The sequence below is a fragment of the Macaca thibetana genome, chromosome 19 (genome assembly GCF_024542745.1).
Source record: "Macaca thibetana thibetana isolate TM-01 chromosome 19, ASM2454274v1, whole genome shotgun sequence".
Lineage (NCBI taxonomy): Eukaryota > Metazoa > Chordata > Mammalia > Primates > Cercopithecidae > Macaca > Macaca thibetana.
Genome location: NC_065596.1, coordinates 1,688,460 through 1,708,198, shown reverse-complemented (window position 1 = coordinate 1,708,198; position 19,739 = coordinate 1,688,460). Strand labels below are relative to the sequence as shown.

The window sequence follows — 19,739 nt, the reverse complement described above, 5'->3', positions numbered from 1 at the left end:
ACAGGCCTCTTGGGTAGAACTGCACCTTCACAATATGGTAATGAGAGCATTATTTAAGCCACAGTTTCTATTTATAATGGTTACATGGAAAAAATACTGCTGGATTTCCAGCATGCATCCAGATAAAGATAGCTCCAAGAGTTCTCACTGTGATAGCCCATGTCTTTCAGAGATATTATGGGATACTAATAGGGATTCTAAAACAGACATACAAAGCATTCAAAAGAAAAACAGCTCTCACTCCAAGAAAGATTATACTGAGAAAAAAGGAAGTTAAAAGCCTCTTTAAAAAAAACCTGAGATTAGATATAAGATTGATCAAGTCAGCCAGAAAATATTCCTCTAAAAAGAATTTCTCTCTAAATACCCAGAGTGCATAGCTACTCTCAGCATGAGTAATATGAGTATTATGAAGAAAGGGGGCATATTATCAGTGGAATTTTAAGTTTGTATTCATCTCTGCTGCTCTCATCTAGCCACTGAAGGCAGAATCTATATTGAAATATATTTGACAACTTCCACCAGTACTTTTGATAAAAAATTAAAATCTGACTGTGATAGTACAATGGAATATATGTGAGCCTGCAACATAGCTCACTAGAGAGTTATTACAGTTTTTGGGTGGCCACATCACTTGCCTTTATTTGTCCTGTAATAGCAGCATTCCAATTTGTGAAATGAAAGACACTAACATTATGCTTACTTATAATTATCCCTATTGGTTAAATTAATAAGCCTATCAGACTAACATCTACTGTAACAATTTGGTAGTAAATTTTCTTTGGATATTAAACATAAATATGTAAGTATGAATAATTTTAATGTACTACTCATAATGTATGTGGAATCTTTAAAATTTTTCTTTAACTATAATCCAGTTCAAAAACTACATTTCAAAAGTATGAATCACAACACTAAAATGGCTATTTAAGGAATTCACTTAAAGTAAATATTATGGCTTTATTCATATTATTGTAGAAAATACTAGTGAATGTATATGAATGAGGCTGTCTACAAACACTGCACATAACTATACTAATTGTACTGAAGTAATAAATAGAAACCAAGGTATGACAACAGACTCCACTGTTCAGTTTATAAACTAAACTTTTGTTTGTTTGCTTGTTTTTTTTATTTTTGAGACAGAGTTTTGCTTTTGCTGCCCAGGCTGGAGTGCAATGACATGATCTCAGCTTACCACAACCTCTACCTCCCAGGTTCAAGCAACTATCCTGCCTCAGCCTCCCGAATACCTGGGATTACAGGCATGTGCCACCCTGCCCTGCTAATTTTGTATTTTTAGTAAAGATGGGGTTTCTCCATGTTGGTCAGGCTGGTCTCAAACTCCCAACCTCAGGTGATCTGCCCACCTCAACCTCCCAAAATCCTGGGATTACAGGCATGAGCCACCACGTCCAGCCATAAACTAAACTCTTTTTGCTTTTGTAGTATAAATACTTCAGCCCGCAAACAATCACCATGGATAATCAGGTTTCTGTCAAACAACTTACTCAGTATCTTTTAATCTTTATAATTCTGTATTGCTAAATTTTATCTATTTTTATGCTTGGCTTTTGTGTGCTCTTGGAATGAGCTTTACTCTGAACAAATCTGTGTCAACTTTAAAAGACTAAAAATCATAAGAATAATCTTTTGCCAAAGCAAAAACAAAGCAATTAATCTCAGGTCCCAGATAAAGACAATCCTGAGACCAAAAATATGACAAAAGGTTTATTTTGCTGTTAATATGACTTACATATATTTCAAAAAAACAGGGATAAAAATCTACACATAATCTAAATGTTTTAAGAAAAGAGGTTTTAATATTTTCCCTTATTTTAATGTAGACTAAGCCTCTTATTTCTAATTTATATTTTATTTTACAACAGACAGGTCTCTAAACATGTCCTTGAACTCTTGGACATCTGAATTTTGCACACTGTGTGCACATGTAAGAATGATTATGGGAGAAAAAGCAGAAGACAGAAAGGCGTTATATAAAATTCATGGGTTCACATGAATAAAGCAAGTTCTTAGAGATTTATGAAGAGTTTCAGATTCTGACACAATAATAGTGGGAGACTACAACATCCCACAGGCACTAATAGATAACTGAAGAAGACAATTAACAAAACATTAGGATCTAAACTCCACACTTGACCAAACAGTCCTAATAGACATCTACAGAAGTCTTCATCTAAAAATAACATAACATACATTGTTCTCATCATCATGTGGCACATACTCAAAAACTGACCACACAATCAGAAATAGAATAATCCTCAGCAAATTCAAAAATCTCAAAATTATACAAACCCAAACACAGCCCACAGCTGAACAGAAATATAGTTCAATAAAAATATAACAACTGATACAATTACATAAAAATTAAACAACCTGCACTTGAATAACTTTTTGGTAAATAATGATATTAAGGCAGAAACCAAGAAGTTCTTTTAAACAAATAAGAACCAAAGAACAGGCCAAGCACGGTGGCTCATACCTGTAATCCCAGCACTTTGGGAAGCTGAGGCAAGCAGATCACATGAGGTCAGCAGTTCGAGACCAGCCTGGCCAACATGGTGAAATCCTGTCTCTACTAAAATTACAAAAATTAGGCAGGCATGGTGACACACGCCTGTAATCCCAACTACTTGAAAGGCTGAGGTAAGAGAATGCTTGAACCCGAGAGGCGGAGGTTGCAATGAGTTAAGACTGTGCCATTGCATTTGGCCTGGGCAACAAGAGTAAAACTCCATCTCAAAAAAAAAAACAAAAACAAAAACAAAAAAAAAACACATCAGAATCTCTGCAATATAGCTAAGATGGCATTAAAGGGAAATTTATAGCATTTAATGCTCAAATCAAAAAGTTAGAAAGATCTTCATTTTACAACCTGACATCATCAATAAAAGAATGAAAGAAGCAAGAGCAAATCAATCCCTAAGGTAGCAGCAGACAAGAAATAACCAAAATCAGATCTAAACTGAGATTTAGACATAAAACTTCACAAAATATAAAAAAATCCTGGAATTAAATCTATGAAAAAAATAAATAAACCACTAACTAGATTAATGCAGGAAGAAGGGATGACCCAAATAAACACAATTAGAAATAACAAAAGAGAGACATTACCACTGACCCACAAAAATAACTTGAAGTCTACTATGAACACCTCTGTGCACACAAACAAGACAATCTAGAAAAAATGAAAAAAGTACTGAACAAATACATCCTTCCAAGAATTAACAAAAAAGAAATGAAACCCCTAAATAGATGAATAAGAAGCTCAAAAATTGAATTAGTAATAAATAGCCTACCAACCAAATAAAGCCAAGGACCAGACAGATTCACAGCTGAATTCTATCAAATGTACAAAAAAGTGCTGATATTATTTCTACAGAAACTATTTTAAGCAATTAAGAAAAAGTAACTTCTTTCCAACTCATTATATAAGAACAGCATTATTCTGATACCAAAACCTGGCAGAGATAAAACAAAAACAAAAATAAATTCAGGCCAATATCTTTGAACATTGATGCAAAAATCTTCAACAAAACACTGACAAACCAAATCCGGCAGCATATCAAAAAGCTAACCCAGTATGATCAAGTAGAATTTATTCTGGGAATGCAAGGTTGGTTCAACATACACAAATCAATAAATGTGATTCATCACATAAACAAAACTAGACAGAAACCACAAGATTACCGCAATAGATGCAGAAAAAGCTTTTGATAAAATTTAAGATCTTTCATGTTAAAAACCCTCAACAACCTAGCCACTGAAGGTACATACTTTAAAATAGTAAGTTATCTATGACAAACCATCAGCAAACATACTGAATGGACAAAAACCTGAAAGTGGACAGGTGCAGTAGCTCATGCCTATAATTTCAGCAATTTGGGAGGCCAAGGCAGGTGGAACACCTGAGGTCAGGATTCCAAGATCAACCTGGCTAACATGGCAAAACCCTGTCTCCACTAAAAATACAAAAATTAGCCAGGTATGATGGCAGGTGCCTGTAATCCTAGCTACTCGAGAGGCTGAGCAAAGAGAACCACTTGAACCCAGAAGGTTGAGGCTGCAGAGGGCCGAGATTGTGCCACTGCACTCCAGCCTGGGAGACAAAGTGAGAGTCTATCTCAAAAAGAAAAACAAACAAGCAAGCAAACAAAGCATTCCTCTTTGAAAACCGGCACAAGGCAAAGATGCCTTCTCTCAACACTACTATTCAACATAAAATTGGAAGTACTGGTTATAGTAATTAGGCAAAACTTTGGCAATTTGGCCAGGCACAGTGGCTCACGCCTGTAATCTCAGCACTTTGGCAGGCCAAGGCGGGCAGCTCACGAGGTCAGAAGTTCGAGACCAGCCTGGCCAACATGGTGAAACCTCGCCTCCACTAAAAATACAAAAATTAACCAGGCACAGTGGCGGACGCCTGTAATCCCAGCTACTCGGGAGGCTGAGGCAGGAGAATCGCTTGAACCTGGGAGGTGGAATTTGCGGTGAGCCAAGACTATGCCACTACACTCCGGCCTGGGTGACAGAGCGAGACTCCATCTCACAAAAATAAAAATAAAAATAAATAAAAGGCATTTAAACAGGAAGAGAGGAAGTCAAACAATCCCTATTTGCAGACAACATAATTCTCCATCTGGAAAACCATCTAGTCTTAGCAAAACAGCTCTTTAACTTTGCAGAAAAGCTCTTTCTAGGCAGAAAAACAACTTCAGTATCATTTCATGATACAAAATAAGTGTACAAAAATTAGTAGTGCTCCTGTAAATCAACAACATCCAAGCAAAATATGAATCATAAACACAATCCCTTCACAACTGCTGCAAAAAGAATAAAATATCTACAAATACCAGGAAGGTGAAAGATCTCTATAAGAATTGCAAAACAATGCTTAAAGAAGTCAGAAAAGGCACAAATGGAAAACAACTTTATGCTCATAAACAGAAAAGATCAATATCCTAAAAATGATCATAATGTCCCCCAAAATATTTACAGATTTAATGCTATTCTAATCAAATGACCAAAATATTTTTAACTAAAAAAAAAAAAAAAAAACTATTGTAAAATTCATATAAAACCAAAACAGAGTCTGAATAGCCAAGGTAATCATAAGCAAAAACAGCAAAGCTGAAGGCATTACATTACCTGTCTTCAAACTATACTACAGAGCTACAGTAAACAAAGCAACATGGAACTGGTACAAAAACAAACTCATAGACCAATGTAACAGAATAGACAGTCCAGAAATAATGTCACACACCTACAACCATCTGATCTTCAACAAAGGTGACAATAGAAATGTGGAAACAATTCCCTATGCAATAAATGGTGGTGGAATAACTAGCTAACATTATGTAGAAGACTGAAACTGGACCCCTTTATTACACCATATACAAAAATCAACTCAAGATTAATTAAAGACTGAAATGTTTATTTTAACATTATAAAAAACCCTGGAAGATAACTTAGGAAATACCATTCTAGACATAGAATCTGGTAGAGATTTCATGATGAAGATACCAAAAGCAACTGCAAAAAAGCAAAAATTGACAAATTGGACCTAATTAAACTAAAGAGCTTCTTTACAGCAAAGGAAACTATCAACACAGTAAATAGACAACCTACAGAATAATAGGAAATATTTTCAAACTATGCTTCTAACAAAGGTCTAGTATCCAGAATCCATAAGAAACTTAAACAAGTTTACAAGAAAAAAAAGATCTCACTAAAATGCAGACAAAAAAACATGAAAAAGATGCTTCTCAAAAGAAGACAAACATGTGGCTAACACACATATAATAAAATGCTTATCAATAATTATTGGAGAAATGCAAAGAAAAACCATGAGATACCATCTCACGCCAGTGAGAATGGCTATTAAGCCAAAAAATAGATTATGTCAAGGTTGCAGAGAAAAGGGAATACTTATACACTGCTGTTAAAAGGGTACATTGCAGTGGCTCAACCCTATATTCCCAGCACTTTGGGAGGCCGAGACGGGCAGATCACGAGGTCAGCAGATCGAGACCATCCTGGCTAACACGGTGAAACCCCGTCTCTACTAAAAAAATACAAAACAAAAAAAAACTAGCTGGGCAAGGTGGTGGGCGCCTGTAGTCCCAGCTACTCGGGAGGCTGAGGCAGGAGAATGATGTAAAAACCCGGGAGGCGGAGCTTGCAGTGAGCTGAGATCCAGCCACTGCACTCCAGCCTGGGCGACACAGTGAGACTCCGTCTCAAAAAAAAAAAAAAAAAAAACAATTACCATTTCATCAAGCAACCTCATAATTGGGTATATACCCAAAGAAATATAAATTATTCTGTCATAAAGACACATGCACAAGGGTGTTCACTGCAGCACTATTCACAGTAGCAAAGACATGGAATCAACTTGAATGTCTATCAATGGTAGACTGAATAAAGAAAATATGGTATGATCAGGCACAATGACTCACGCCTGTAATCCCAGCACTCTGAGAGGCCAAGACAGGTGGATTGCCTGAGCTCAGGAATTTGACACCAGCCTGAGCAATATGGAAAAATCCCATCTCTAAAAAACTACAAAAACAAAAATTACCTAAGGCATGGTGCTGTATGCCTGTAGTCCCAGCTACTTGGAAGGCCGAGGTACAAGACGATTGCTTGGCCCAGCGTGATGGCTCACACCTGTAATCCCAGCACTTTGAGAGGCCGAGGCGACGGATTGCCTGAGGTCAGGAGTTCAAGACCAGCCTGGCCAACATGGTGAAACCCCGTCTCTATTAAAAATACAAAAATTAGCCAGGCATGGTGGTGGGCGCCTGTAATCCCAGCTACTCAAGAGGCTGAGGCAGGAGAACTGCTTGAACCCAGGAGGCATAGGTTGAGGTGAGCCGAGATCACCCATTGCACTCCACCTTGGGCAATAAGATCAAAACTCCACTTAAAAAAAAAAAAAAAAAAAAAAAAATTAATCACATAGGAACACTTCTAGGAGGTACCAAGTTTCATCACATAAAATGTAGCATTAAACTCAAAAATCAAAATAACAGGATATTGGGCTGGGCGCAGTGGCTCACGCCTGTAATTCCAGCACTTTGGGAGGCTGAGATGGGCAGATCACTCGAGGTCAGGAGTTCGAGACTAGCCTGGCCAATACCGTGAAACTTCATCTCTACTGAAAATACAGAAACTAGCCAGGTGTGGTGACACATGCGTGTAGTCTCAGCTACTCAGGAGGCAGAGACAGGAGAATCACTTGAACCTGGGAACTGGAGGTTGCAGTGAGCTAAGATTGCACCATTGTACTCCAGCCTGGGTGTTGCAGTGCAACTGTTTATCTCAAAAACAATCAAACACACAAAAAAACACAGGATATAGAACAAAGATACTCACTATCAAAAATTTACCCGGCTAAAAAAAGGAACTGAAGTTTTCAGGAATCTATGTAACTCATCAATTATCTACCACATTGTTTTATGGAAATGTATTCATTGTCTACAGCTGAAATTGAAGAGAGATTTTTTTTTTTTTTTCTTTTTTTCCTTGGTAGCTACCAGTCTAAAAGCTAGATGGAATTCTGTTTGAAATCACTCAGCCACAGGCCAAGCATGGTTCATTCCTGTAATCCCAGCCCTTTGGGAGGCCGAGGCGGGTGGATCACCTGAGGTCAGGAGTTTGAGACCAGCCTAACATGGTGAAACCATCTCTACTAAAAATACAAAAATTAGCCAAGTATGGTGGTATGTGCCTGAAATCCCAGCTACCAAGGAGGCTGAGGCAGGAGAATCGCTTGAACCCGGGAGGCAGAGGTTGCAGTGAGCCAAGAGGCACCATTGCACTCTAGCCTGGGCGACAGAGTGAGATTCTGTCTCAAAAAAAATAAAAAAAAAATCACTCAGCCATAAAATAAACATGCCCGAGAAACTTGCTAAACTCACTCTGAGAAAGAAAAAGGGAAATGAAAATTTTCAACAAATAAAATATATTATTAGATATTAATGTTTTTGAAACTCACCTCTTTTATGCCCTTTGTAAATATTTTCTTACCTTTCAAGCTCTACTAATAAAACGCAATACACAGTTAAAAAACTGAGGTGAGCTGGGCACAGTGGCTCAGGCCTGTAGTCTCAGCACTTTGGAAGGCCCGGGCAGAGGAGTCACTTAAGGCCGGAAGTTTGAGAACAGCCTGGCTAACATGATGAAACTCCATCTCTACTAAAACTACAGAAATGAGCTGAGTGTGGTGGCGCACACCTGTAGTCCCAGCTACTTGGAAGGCTGAGGCATGAGAATCACCTGAACTCAAGATCTAGAGGTTGCAGTGGGCCGAGATGGCACCACTGTACTCCAGCCTGGGTGACAGAGGGAAACTCTGTCTCAAAAAAACAAAAACAAACCTTCGGTCAAAATACGTGAAAAAACCTTTTCAAGACACAGATATGTCTTAATCATGTGTCAAGTCAGGCAACCCAAATACTTGAGAGGCTGTCCCACCCCATCCTACTCACTGAAGTGCTCAATAACCCCCTCTCAGGAGACTCTGAACTATGCTCCATTGAGTGCCTCAGACGCATTTTATTCCTCAAGTTTTTGCACCATCTCACTGGGGTCAGTTTTTTGGGGTTTGTTTTTGTTTTTGAGAAGGGGTCTCACTCTGTTGCCCAGGCTGGAGTGCAGTGGCGTGATATCCACTCACTGCAACCTCCACCTCCAAGGTTCAAGTGATTCTCCTGCCTTAGCCTCCTGAGTAGCTGCGATTACAGCCGTGTACCACTACACCCAGCTATGTATTTTATTTTATTTTATTTTTTTATATTTTTAGTAGAGATGGGGTTTCACCATGTTGGCCAGCTGGTCTTGAACTCCTGACTTCATGATCCGCCCTCCTTGGCCTCCCAAAGTGCCAGGATTACAGGCGTGAGCCACTGTGCCTGGCCCTGGTTTGGTTTTGTTTTGTTTGTTTCTAGAATTTTTTTTACTATTTTTCTGCCCTCTAAAGGAAACCAGGAGTTAGAAATTACTTGTTTTCTCCTCAATACTAGTATCTGATTGGCTGACCAGCAATGTGTCTTCAAGAAACGAAAGCCGGGTTGGGTGAAGACAATATTAATGTCTCAAAAAATTAGCTTTAAAAAAAAAAAAAAGTGCACCAGGAAATGCCTCTTAGACTCAGGGCATCCACCTGCACACTTGGGAAGCTACACTCAATACCTCAGATTTTCCTATGAGAGAATATGACCCAAAGCTGATATTTACTAGACACTCTAGCAGACACAGCCACGGTGGGTATCTTAGTTTATCCCAATACAGTTCTGAAACCCAGGTCCAAGAAAACCGAACGGTGACTGAAGACACATCACACTATAGTTTCCAAAAGGAAAACTTGACCCAAAAACATTCTGATAAGATATCTGTGTCTAGGGAAAATAGAAGAAAAAAACACACAGAGATATTTTACAATACAGTGTCAAGAGATTATTCTTTGCTTTCTTCTCATAGGAAATATTTACAAAAAGAAAACAAATCTTTTTAAATGTGCCATCAAATGCTGTCAAAAAATGATTAATTGACCAGGCGAGGTGGCTCACGTCTGTAATACCAGCTCTTTGGGAGGCCGAGGCAGGCGTATGGCTTGAGGCTAGGAGTTTGAAACCATCCTGGCCAATACAGTGAAGCCCGGTCTCTACCAAAAATACAAAAATTAGCCAGGTATAGGGGCGGGCGCCTGTAATTCCAGCTACTTGGGAGACTGAGACAAGAGAATCGTTTGATCCCATAAGGCAGAGGTTGCAGACAGCCTAGATCGCACCACTGCACTCCATCTGAGGCGACAGAGCAAGCCTCTGTCTCAAAAATTAAAAAAAAAAAAAAAAAAAATTAAAATAGGTATCAAAACGTACACTAAAGGACAAATATATGATGAAGTGAATTAGGGAGGGGAAACTGGCATTTGGGAATATCAGACGAAACGGGAAATTTAGTATTTTCCTGCAAGCCAGAGTTAGGCTGGAGGAATAGGGGATGAGGGGTGAACTTGAAGCCCTGCTTGGGACACATGTGAAAATTTCAGAAAAAAATCAGTCCCCTATGGAATGTGAAAATAATTAAGTGGCAGGCAATTAGATTGAGGTGGCTCTAGTCCCCGGATTTCTACTTCTAAAAATAAAAATCTAAACTCAAGAGCATTTTTTTGGTATATTACTACATTAGCGGAAACAAAATTCAGGCTTAACCAAGAATAAGCTGCCAATTGAGCTCTGATTACATTACCAGGCTATTTCTACCTTGAATGTAAAAATCAAGAAAATAGGCTGGGCACGGCGGCTCACTCCTGTAATCCTAGCACTTTCGGAGGCCGAGGTGGGTGGATCACCTGAGGTCAGGAGTTGGAGACCAGCCTGGCCAACATGGTGAAACCCCGTCTCTACTAAAAATAAAAAAATTATGGTGGCGGGCGCCTGTAATCCCAGCTACTAGGGAGGCTGAGGCAGGAGAATCGCTTGAACCCAAGAGGCAGAGGTTGCGGTGAGCCGAGATCACACCACTGCACTCCAGCCTGGGCAAAAGAGTGAGACTGTCTCCAAAAAAAAAAAAAAAAAAAAAAAAAGCTAGATAATTGTACCTAGCCAATTATTGAATTTGGTTTTCTTTATCATGAACCTTATATCAATCTTTTCTTCAAGCCCCTTCCATGGACCACAAACTACAAACCACAGCTGGGTGCTGTACAATTTTTTCAATTATTCTTTTATTAAATTACTTAGTATTTTTGCAGTGACGCCCATAAATTTTTAATGGGAAAAAAGAGGGCCTGGGAACCCCACAGACCAAAGCTCTTCCCGTTCATGAACACGCAACCCGAGTCAGGATTCTCCCCTGACGACCATCCCTGGGTCCTTGCACAATTTGGGAGAGACGCGGGACTGCGGGTCACTGCGCAGGGAAGAGACAGGACGCCTGGGGATTTGGCTGTCAGCGTAGCCGCCATCTTATTTCTGCAGGGGACTGAGGCCGAGCTGGGAAAGGAGAACTCCGGGCGCAGATTGTGGAGCTGACTGCAGGGAGGCCTGTGTCCCGCCACAACCGCTTCCCACCAGTTCCAACCAGCCCCCTCCCCTCTCTCGGGATGTCGGACTGGAATTCTTACCATTTCTAGGCCTCTAGGGGGTCCCGGCATCTTAGCTGTGGATCTCCAATACCTGCTGGTAACAGCGCCACAAACGCGGGGCCTCTAGGAGCGGGGGATACAGATCAGTGAAGACAGACCTGCAGCTCCAGCGGCAGCAAGAGACAAAGGCCCCGCCATATCCCGGAAGCCGCCCTGTCCGCTCCAGCTGTGTGCCTGATTGGACAGTTCCCAGCCCAACGTCCCTGATTGGATAACGTTTAAGGCCCCGCCTAGTCAGAACCTGAGTGATAGAAGATGTGATCACACGCTGGACTGAAGAGTGACAGCTTAAGCTGCAGCCTTATCAGGCAGGGTTTCCTCCCTGAGCTGAGCCAGGCCCACCCTAGAGCATGCGAAAATTCTATATCCGTTTTGCTCTCTCTCTTTTTCAACGTATTCAAAATGTGAACAAACATATTTTATGTATATTAATAATACATAAAATTTTTGTTCAAGAGAAAATCAACTTTTACTTTAGTAATAATGTATTATCAGTACAAAAGCTAATTTAATAAACCGTTATAAGTAAACCCATCAGCTGGGCGCGGTGACTCACGCCTGTAATCCCAGCACTTTCGATGGCCCAGGCGGGCGGACCACCTGAGGTCAGGAGTTCAAGACCAGTCTGACTAACATAGTGAAACCTCATCTCCACTAAAAATACAAAGTTAGCTACGCGTAGTGGCATGTGCCTGTAATCTCAGCTTCTCGGGAGGCTGAGGCAGGAGAACTGCTTGAACCCAGGAGGTGGTGGCCGCAGTGAGTGTAGATCGCGTCATTACACTCCAGCCTGGACAACAAGAGTGAAATTCTGTCTCAAAAAAATAAAAGTAAAAAAAAAAATTAGCTGGGTATGGTGGGGCGTGCCTGTAATCCCAGCTTCTCAGGAGGCTGAGGCAGCAGAATTCCTTGAACCCTGGGGGCTGAGGTTGCAGTGAGTCAAGATCTTGCCACCGCACCCTAGCCTGGGCGACACAGCGAAACTTTGTCTCAAAAATAATAATAATAATAATAATAACAAAAATAAAGTCCATCGAATTTGTCTTTTTGACCATTCTAGATTTTTATACATATTTTATGATCTCTTATCATTTTTTATTTTTTATTTTTTGTCTAGACAAAGTCTAGCTCTGTCGCCCAAGCTGGAGTGCAGTGGCGCCATCTCGGCTCACTGCAACCTCTGCCTCCTGAGTTCAAGCGATTCTCCTGCCTCAGCTTCCCGAGCAGCTGGGATTACAGGCATGCATCACCAAACTCGGCTAATTTTTTGTATTTTTAGTAGAGACGGGGTTTCACTGTGTTGCCAAGCTGGTCACGAACTCTTGGCCTCAGGTAATCCACCCCTCTCAGCCTCCCAAATTACTGGGATTACAGGCGTGAGCCATCGTGCCCGGCCATTTTTTAAGTTTTTATATTTTATTTTAATTTACATTATTTTTATGTTTTCAATTTGAAACAACCTTTAAGTAATTTCAAAGTAGACAAAATGTTTCTAACTTTCTTCATCAAAAACATATTTTGCTTTGGTTTATACACTCTCTTTTTTTATTTCCGGGAGAGAGGCTTGTTCTTTCACCCAGGCTGAAGTGCGGTGGCGCAAACTTGACTCACTGCAACCTCCGCCTCCCAGGTTCAAGCGAATCTCCAGCCTCAGCCTCTGAAGTAGCTGGGACTACAGGCGTAAGCCATCAGGCCCGGTTTATTTCCGTATTTTAAGTAGAGAATGGAATTTGCCTTGTTGCTCAGGTTGGTCTGGAACTCCTAAACTCGAAATGATCCGTCTGCCCTGGCCTCCCAAAATGTTGGGATTACAGATGTGAGCCACTGCACCTGACCTTTGTTTATACACTCTCTACGAAAAATCGGTTTTCTTACACCTAGAAATCTGTTTTATATATATAAATTACATTAACCCTTAACAAACCAATTTTTAATGAAATCCCTAGAAAGTAATTTTGAACTGTTTTGTATCAATATTTGTAGATAAAAAATATTTTGTTTTTTAATGTTTATTCAAATTTTCTGTTAAGTAACAGATCTAAATATAGTTAACTTTTCCATATCATGTTTTAAAAAAATTGTGGGCTGGGTGCAGTGGCTCACACCTGTATTCCCAACATTTTGGGAGGCCGAGGTGGGTGGATCACGAGGTCAGGAGTTCGAGACCAGCCTGGCCAAGATGGTGAAACCCCATCTCCACTAATAAATACAAAAATTAGCTGGGCATGGTGGCGTGCACCTGTAGTCCCAGCTACTCGGAGGCTGAGGCAGGAGAATCGCTTGAACCTGACAGGCGGTGGTTGCAGTGAGTCAAGATCAGGTCACTGCACTCCAGCCTGGGTGACAGAGTGAGGCTCTGTCTCCAAAAAAAGAGAAAAGATTGTGGTCACTCATGATGGCTCATGCTTATAATCCCAGCACTTTGGGAGGCCAAGAAATGAAGACTGCTTAAGCCCAGGAATTCGAGATCAGCCTGGGCAACATGGTAAAAACATGTATCTAAAAAATTACAAAAGTTAAACTGAGCATGGTGGCCTGCACCTTTAGTACCAGCTATTCAGGAGGCTGAGGGAGGAGGATTGACTGAACCAAGGAGGTCGAGGCTGCAATGAGCCCTGATCAAGCCATTGCACTCTATTCTGGGTGACAGAGTGAGACCCCTTCTGAAAAATAAAAAATAAACCAAAAACAGCCAAAGCACAGAAAGTTAAACTTATGGGGTTTGGGGTTATTTTGTTTCTGTTTATTATTATTATTTCCAAAGTTTCTAAAGTACAGATGATGTTTGGTTACATGGATAAGTTCTTTTGTAGTGATTTCTAATATTTAGGTGCACTCATCTCCCAAGCAGTGTGCACTGTACCCAATATGTAGTCTTTTATCCCTCACTCCTCTCCCACCCTTGCCACTGAGTACCCAGAGTCCATTTATATAATTTTTATGCCATTGCATTGTCATAGCTTAGTTCCCACTTATAAGTGAGAACATACAATGTTTGGTTTTTTATTTCTTAGTTAATTCACTTAGAATAATGGTCTTCAACTCCATCGAGGTTGCTGCAAATACTATTATTTTATTCCTAGTTATGACTGAGTAGCATTCATTGGTGTGTATATATGTATGTATATATACACACATATATATGTGTGGCATATGCCACATTTTCTTTTTCCACTCATTAGTTGATGGGCATTAATTAGGCTGCTTCCATTCTTTTGCAATTGCAAATTGTGCTGCTATAAACATGCATGTGCAAGTGTCTTACTCATATAATGACTTCTTTTTCTCCGTGTAGATACCCAGTAGTGGGATTGCTGAATCAAATGGTAGTTCTACTTTTAGTTTTTTAATGAATCTCCATACTGTTTTCCATAGTGGTTGTACTAGTATACATTCCCACCAGCAGTGTAAAAGTATTCCCTTTTCACCGGAGCCGTGACAACATGTATTATTTTTTGATGTTTTAATTATCGTCATTTTTGCAGGAATAAGGTGGTATCACATTGTGGTTTTGATTTGCATTTTCCTGATCATTAATCATTAATGTTGAGCATTTTTATCAATGCTTTTTGGCCATTTGTATATCTTCTTTTGAGAGTTAATTAAGTCTCATCTGTCTTTGTTTCATGTTGCATGTGTTTTTGGGTTCTTGGTCATGTACACTTTGCCAAAGCCAATGTCTAGAAGAGTTTTTCCAGTATTATCTTCTACAATTTTTATGGTTTCAGGTCTTAACGTTTTTGATCCATCTTGAGTTGATTTTTGTTTTGGTTAGTCTTACTTTATCTATGCAGGTTCTTTTTTGTTTCATATGAATTTTAGATGTTCTTAGTTATGTGAGGAAATTATGATGTTACCTTCATGGGAATTGTATTGAATTTGTAGCTCACTTTTGGTAATATCATCATTTTTACAATACTAACCCTACCCCTCTATAAGCATGGGATGTGTTTTTATTTGTTTGTGTCATCTATGATACCTTTCAGCAATGTTTTATAGTTTTTCTTGTAAAGATCTTTCATGGCCTTCTTTAGGGATAATCCTAATTATTATTACTATTTTTTTGCAGCTGCTTTAAAAGAGGCTGAGTTCTTGATTTAAATATCAGTTTGGTTGCTATTGGTGTATACCAATGCCACTAATATGTGCACATTAATTTTGTATCCTAAAACTTTACAGAATTTATTTATCAGATCTAGATGCTTTTTGATGAGTATTTAGGGTTTCCTAATTAGATAAGTGTAACATCAGTGAACAGTGGCAATTTGACTACCTCTTTACCAACTTGGAGGCTCTTTATTTCTTTCTTTTCTCTAGTTGCTCTGGCTAGGACTTTCAGTACTATGTTGAATAGAAGTGATAAAAGTGGGCACTATTGTCTTGTTCCAGTTCTCAGAAGAAATGTTTCCAACTTTTTCCTGTTCAGTTTAATGTTGGCTGTGGGTTTGTCACAGACGGTTTAAAAAAAAAAAATTGAAGAGATTGATTCTGAGCCATATATGCGTGGCAATGGCCTATGACACAACTGTCAGGAGGTTCTGAGAACATGTGCCCAAGGTGGTCGGGGTAGAGCTTACTTTTATGTATTTTGGAATGAGACATCAATCGAATTTTTTTTTTTTTGAGATGGAGTCTTGCTCTGTTGCCCAGACTGGAGTGCAGTGGCATGATCTGGTCTCACTGCAACCTCCGCCTCCCAGGTTCAAGAGATTCTTCTACCTCAGGCTCCCAAGTAGCTGGGACTACAGGTGCATGCCACCATGCCCGGCTAATTTTTTTGTATTTTCAGTAGGGACGGAGTTTCACCGTGTTAGCCAGGACCTGACCTCATGATCCGCCCGCCTTGGCCTCCCAAAGTGCTGGCATTACAGGCGTGAGCCACTGTGCCTGGCCAATCACATACATTTAAAAAATGCACTGGTAGGCAGGTGCAGTGGTCTGAGCAACAGACCAACACTCTGCCTCAAAAATAAATAAATACATACATACATACATACATACATACATTGGTTTGATTCAGAATGGTTGGACAACTCAAGCAGGGGGCTCTCCGGTAAATTTAAACATTTTCTGGTTGACAATTGGTGGAATTTATCTGAAGACTTGGGATCAACAAAAGGGAATTTTTAGGTTAAGGTAAAGAATTATGGAGACCAAGTTTTACTGTGCAGAGAAATCTCTCAGATAGCTGACTTCAGAGGCAGAACAGGTTGTAAAATGTTTCTTATCAGACCTAAAAGGGTGGTTGGCTCTTAGTTGACTATCTCCTGGATCTGCACAGGAAGAAAGGAAAACAAAAGGGGGAAGGAGATTCTCTACAGAATGTGAGTTTTTCCCACAAGAGACTTTGTGGGGCAATTTCCAGATATGGCAAGGAAATCTATTTTGGGTTTAAATACTTTTTTCTTGTCTCATAATGTTATGAGAGAGTTAGACTGAAAAGTAAGTCATGACATATAGGGTCAAATAAACTGCATCTGATGAGAATTTATGGTTTGTAGGGCATGACTCCCTATATCCCCTAGGTACAAATTTGGGCAAGATAAAAAATCAGAGGTCAGTCCTCAGTCCTCCTCTTCGCCAAAAAAGCATTCCACAGAATGCATATGCAAGCTAACAGCAGCAGGTCCCATGGTACTAGGAAGGGTTCATCCTAGAGTTGTCTGATCTGGTCATTAGGTGAGCTCCCACAATGCTAGGAAGGCTCATTTCTAGAGTAGTCTGGTTGGTGGTAGTTTTAAATATTAGCAATTTGGATAATGCTATGAGGACATAGTCTGACCTGATGTAACAGTCAATTGTTTAAAGGTGAGATGGGGTCAGGCCTAGGTTTAGTCTAAAATAAAAAATCTTGGATAAAATCTATTTTCTGAGCTATCGTGATGCAGGTCTTTAATTGTGCCTTTCCTTCTGCTGCATCCAGCATAACATCTTCAAAAAATATATAAAAAGATAGCAAGGATTAGGCACCCAAAAGGTTATACGTAGAGTCAGAGGGCAGTAAACAGCCTCTGTTTACTAACCAGCCCAAAAACCACTGCATGCATCATCATACTTTTTGATCAGACTCACAATGTGTTTATCCTCCTTATAAAGGGTTATTTGGACCTTGTGATAAATCTTACTTGAGAATTGTGGGACCAGCGTTAAATTAGAATTTAATAAGTTTAACTTTTTTCCAGCCAATTTATCTCCATAGGTATAGCATCCTGAGGAGCGTATAAATTCAATGCAAGAAATGTCTGGTCCTCGGTGTCTAAATTGTTATAGACTTGTTAACAGTAGACAAATCCATTTTTCCTCCGATTTTTGTATTGCACCATATACTGGTATTTGGGAGAGAAAAGGTTTTGTCACAGGAGAAGTCATATAATTCTACAGTGTCAGTTTTCCCGTGGCAGGATTCCCTATGGCTGAGGGCCTTAACAGTCAAAAGACTTAAAGCCAATTAATTGTCCCAGGCCAGATAGGAATGGATGTGGACAGGAATTTGTTATTTTTCTCTTTTTTTTTTCGTGAGATGGAGTCTCGCTCTGTCGCCAGACTGGAGTGCAGTGGCCTGATCTTGGCTCACTGCAACCTCCACCTCCCGGGTTCAAGCAATTCCCCTGCCTCAGCCCCCTGAGTAGCTGGGACTACAGGTGAATGCCAGCACATCTGGCTAATTTTTTGTATTTTTAGTAGAGACAGGGTTGCACCACATTGGCCAGGATGGTCTCCATCTCTTGACTTCGTGATCCGCCCGCCTCGGCCTTCCAAAGTGCTTGGATTACAGGCTTAAGCCACCAAGCCCAGCCCGTTGGTTACTTTTTTAAATTATTTTAAATAAAAAGGCCGACAGAAAAACCAAAAGGAAACGTTACAAGACGGATTTATTTTTAACTTCTGTATTGAGCTGCTGTGAGCTTGGTTTTTATCAAAGACTTTTTTTTTTTTTTTTTTTTTTTTTTTTTTTGAGACGGAATCTCACCCTGGCGCCTAGGCTGGAGTGCAGTGGCGCAATCTCTTCTCACTGCAAGCTCCGCCTCCCAGGTTCACGCCATTCTCCTGCCTCAGCCTCTCGAGTAGCTGGGACTACAGGTGCCTGCCACCATGCCCGGATAATTTTTTGTACTTTTTTTTTTTTTTTTTTTTTTGCTTAGTATAGATAGGGTTTCACCGTGTTAGTCAGGATGGTCTCGATCGCCTGACCTCGTGATCCGCCCGCCTCGGCCTCACAAAGTGCTGGGATTACAGGCAAGAGCCACCGCATCTGGCCAGTTTTTGTTAAGGACTTAAAGGAATTAGCTATATGAAACATAAGCATTGTTCTGAAAAATTAAATAAAAAACAATTTTGAATGATTTTAATAACTAATTAATTTACTATTGAGGAACACATTTACCATAGTTATAGTGTTTCTACATATAAGGAGATGTGCTCTGTGGCAAGGGTTTGCGATAAAGAATTAATTTTCTTAATTACTATATTTCACGAGACTCTATTTTTTTTTTTTTTTTTTTTTTTTTTTGAGATAGAGTTTCACTCTTGTTGCCCAGCCTAGAGTGCAATGGCACAATCTCGGTTCACTGCAACCTCTGCCTCCAAGGTTCAAGTGATTCTCATGCCTCAGCCTCCAGAGTAGCTGGGACTACAGGTGCACACCACCACACCCAGCTAATTTTTGTATTTTTAGTAGAGACGGGGTTTCACCATGTTAGCCAGGCTGGTCTCGAACTCCTGACCTCAGGTGATCTACCCGCCTTGGCCTCCCAATGTGCAGGGATTACAGGTGTGAGCCACCACACCCACCAGAATTATTTCTTTTAGTAGTTTAGAAATCTCAATTGCCTTTTCAGACTGCATAGGAAAAGCCTCAATCCAAACAGTAAAGGTGTCAATGAATGCCTAATAAATATTTAAACCCTTTACATGGGGGCATCTGTTATAGTCTATTTGCCAATCTTCACCAGGGTACGTTCCTCTATGCTGAACAGGCCTTACTAAAGGAGGAGGTAAACATTGGTCATTTGGGTTGTTCCAGGCATATAGTTCACAGGCCCGAGTGACCTGGTCTACTCTTTTAAGTAATTCTTTTTCTATAAAAAGCCAAGATATTAATTTAAACAGGGAATTTATTCCCAAATGAGTAGAGTCATGCAAATGTTTAACTATTTTTTTATTGATTAGCATCTCATATCAGGTTTATTGGAGTGTCTAGCAAAATGCCTGCTATTTCAATAAGAATTCCCGGTCATCCACTGGTGTCTTTTAGCTTATAGAACTCCTTGTACTTGGTGTGGGCTTAAACCTCACGGTGTTGTTCTAAAGCCAGTTTATTGGCTTTATCTACCAAAAGAGAAGTTGCTACAATTTCCCTGAGGCATCCAGGCATGATAAGAAAGTTATGTAAGAAAACCAGTCACTGAAAAACAGCTTAGAGATTAGGTAAAATGGCATCTATGGGCTTGTCAATCTATCCCCGTGACCATACAGTTTTGGGGTGACAGAGACCCATTATAATGGGTCAAAACAGAGTAAGCAGTCCAGAAGAAAGTTAATATTCTTTTTTTTGAGATGGAGTCTC

General features: G+C 39.9%; 1 protein-coding gene across 2 annotated transcripts in view; it reads right to left on the bottom strand.

Annotated features, from left to right (window-relative positions):
* Positions 1-19,739, bottom strand: part of LOC126942210 (zinc finger protein 254) — a 181,429-nt gene that overhangs the window by 25,456 nt on the left and 136,234 nt on the right. Inside the window, exon 1 of one of the 2 annotated variants that reach the window (XM_050769540.1) lies at positions 11,153-11,389. The exons of the other annotated variant lie outside the window; for it this stretch is intronic. Within the exon in view, the coding sequence (XP_050625497.1) occupies positions 11,153-11,182 (30 nt within the window). The 5' untranslated portion in view covers positions 11,183-11,389. Of the gene's footprint in view, positions 1-11,152; positions 11,390-19,739 lie in introns of those variants that run through there. 2 annotated transcript variants of the gene reach the window in all.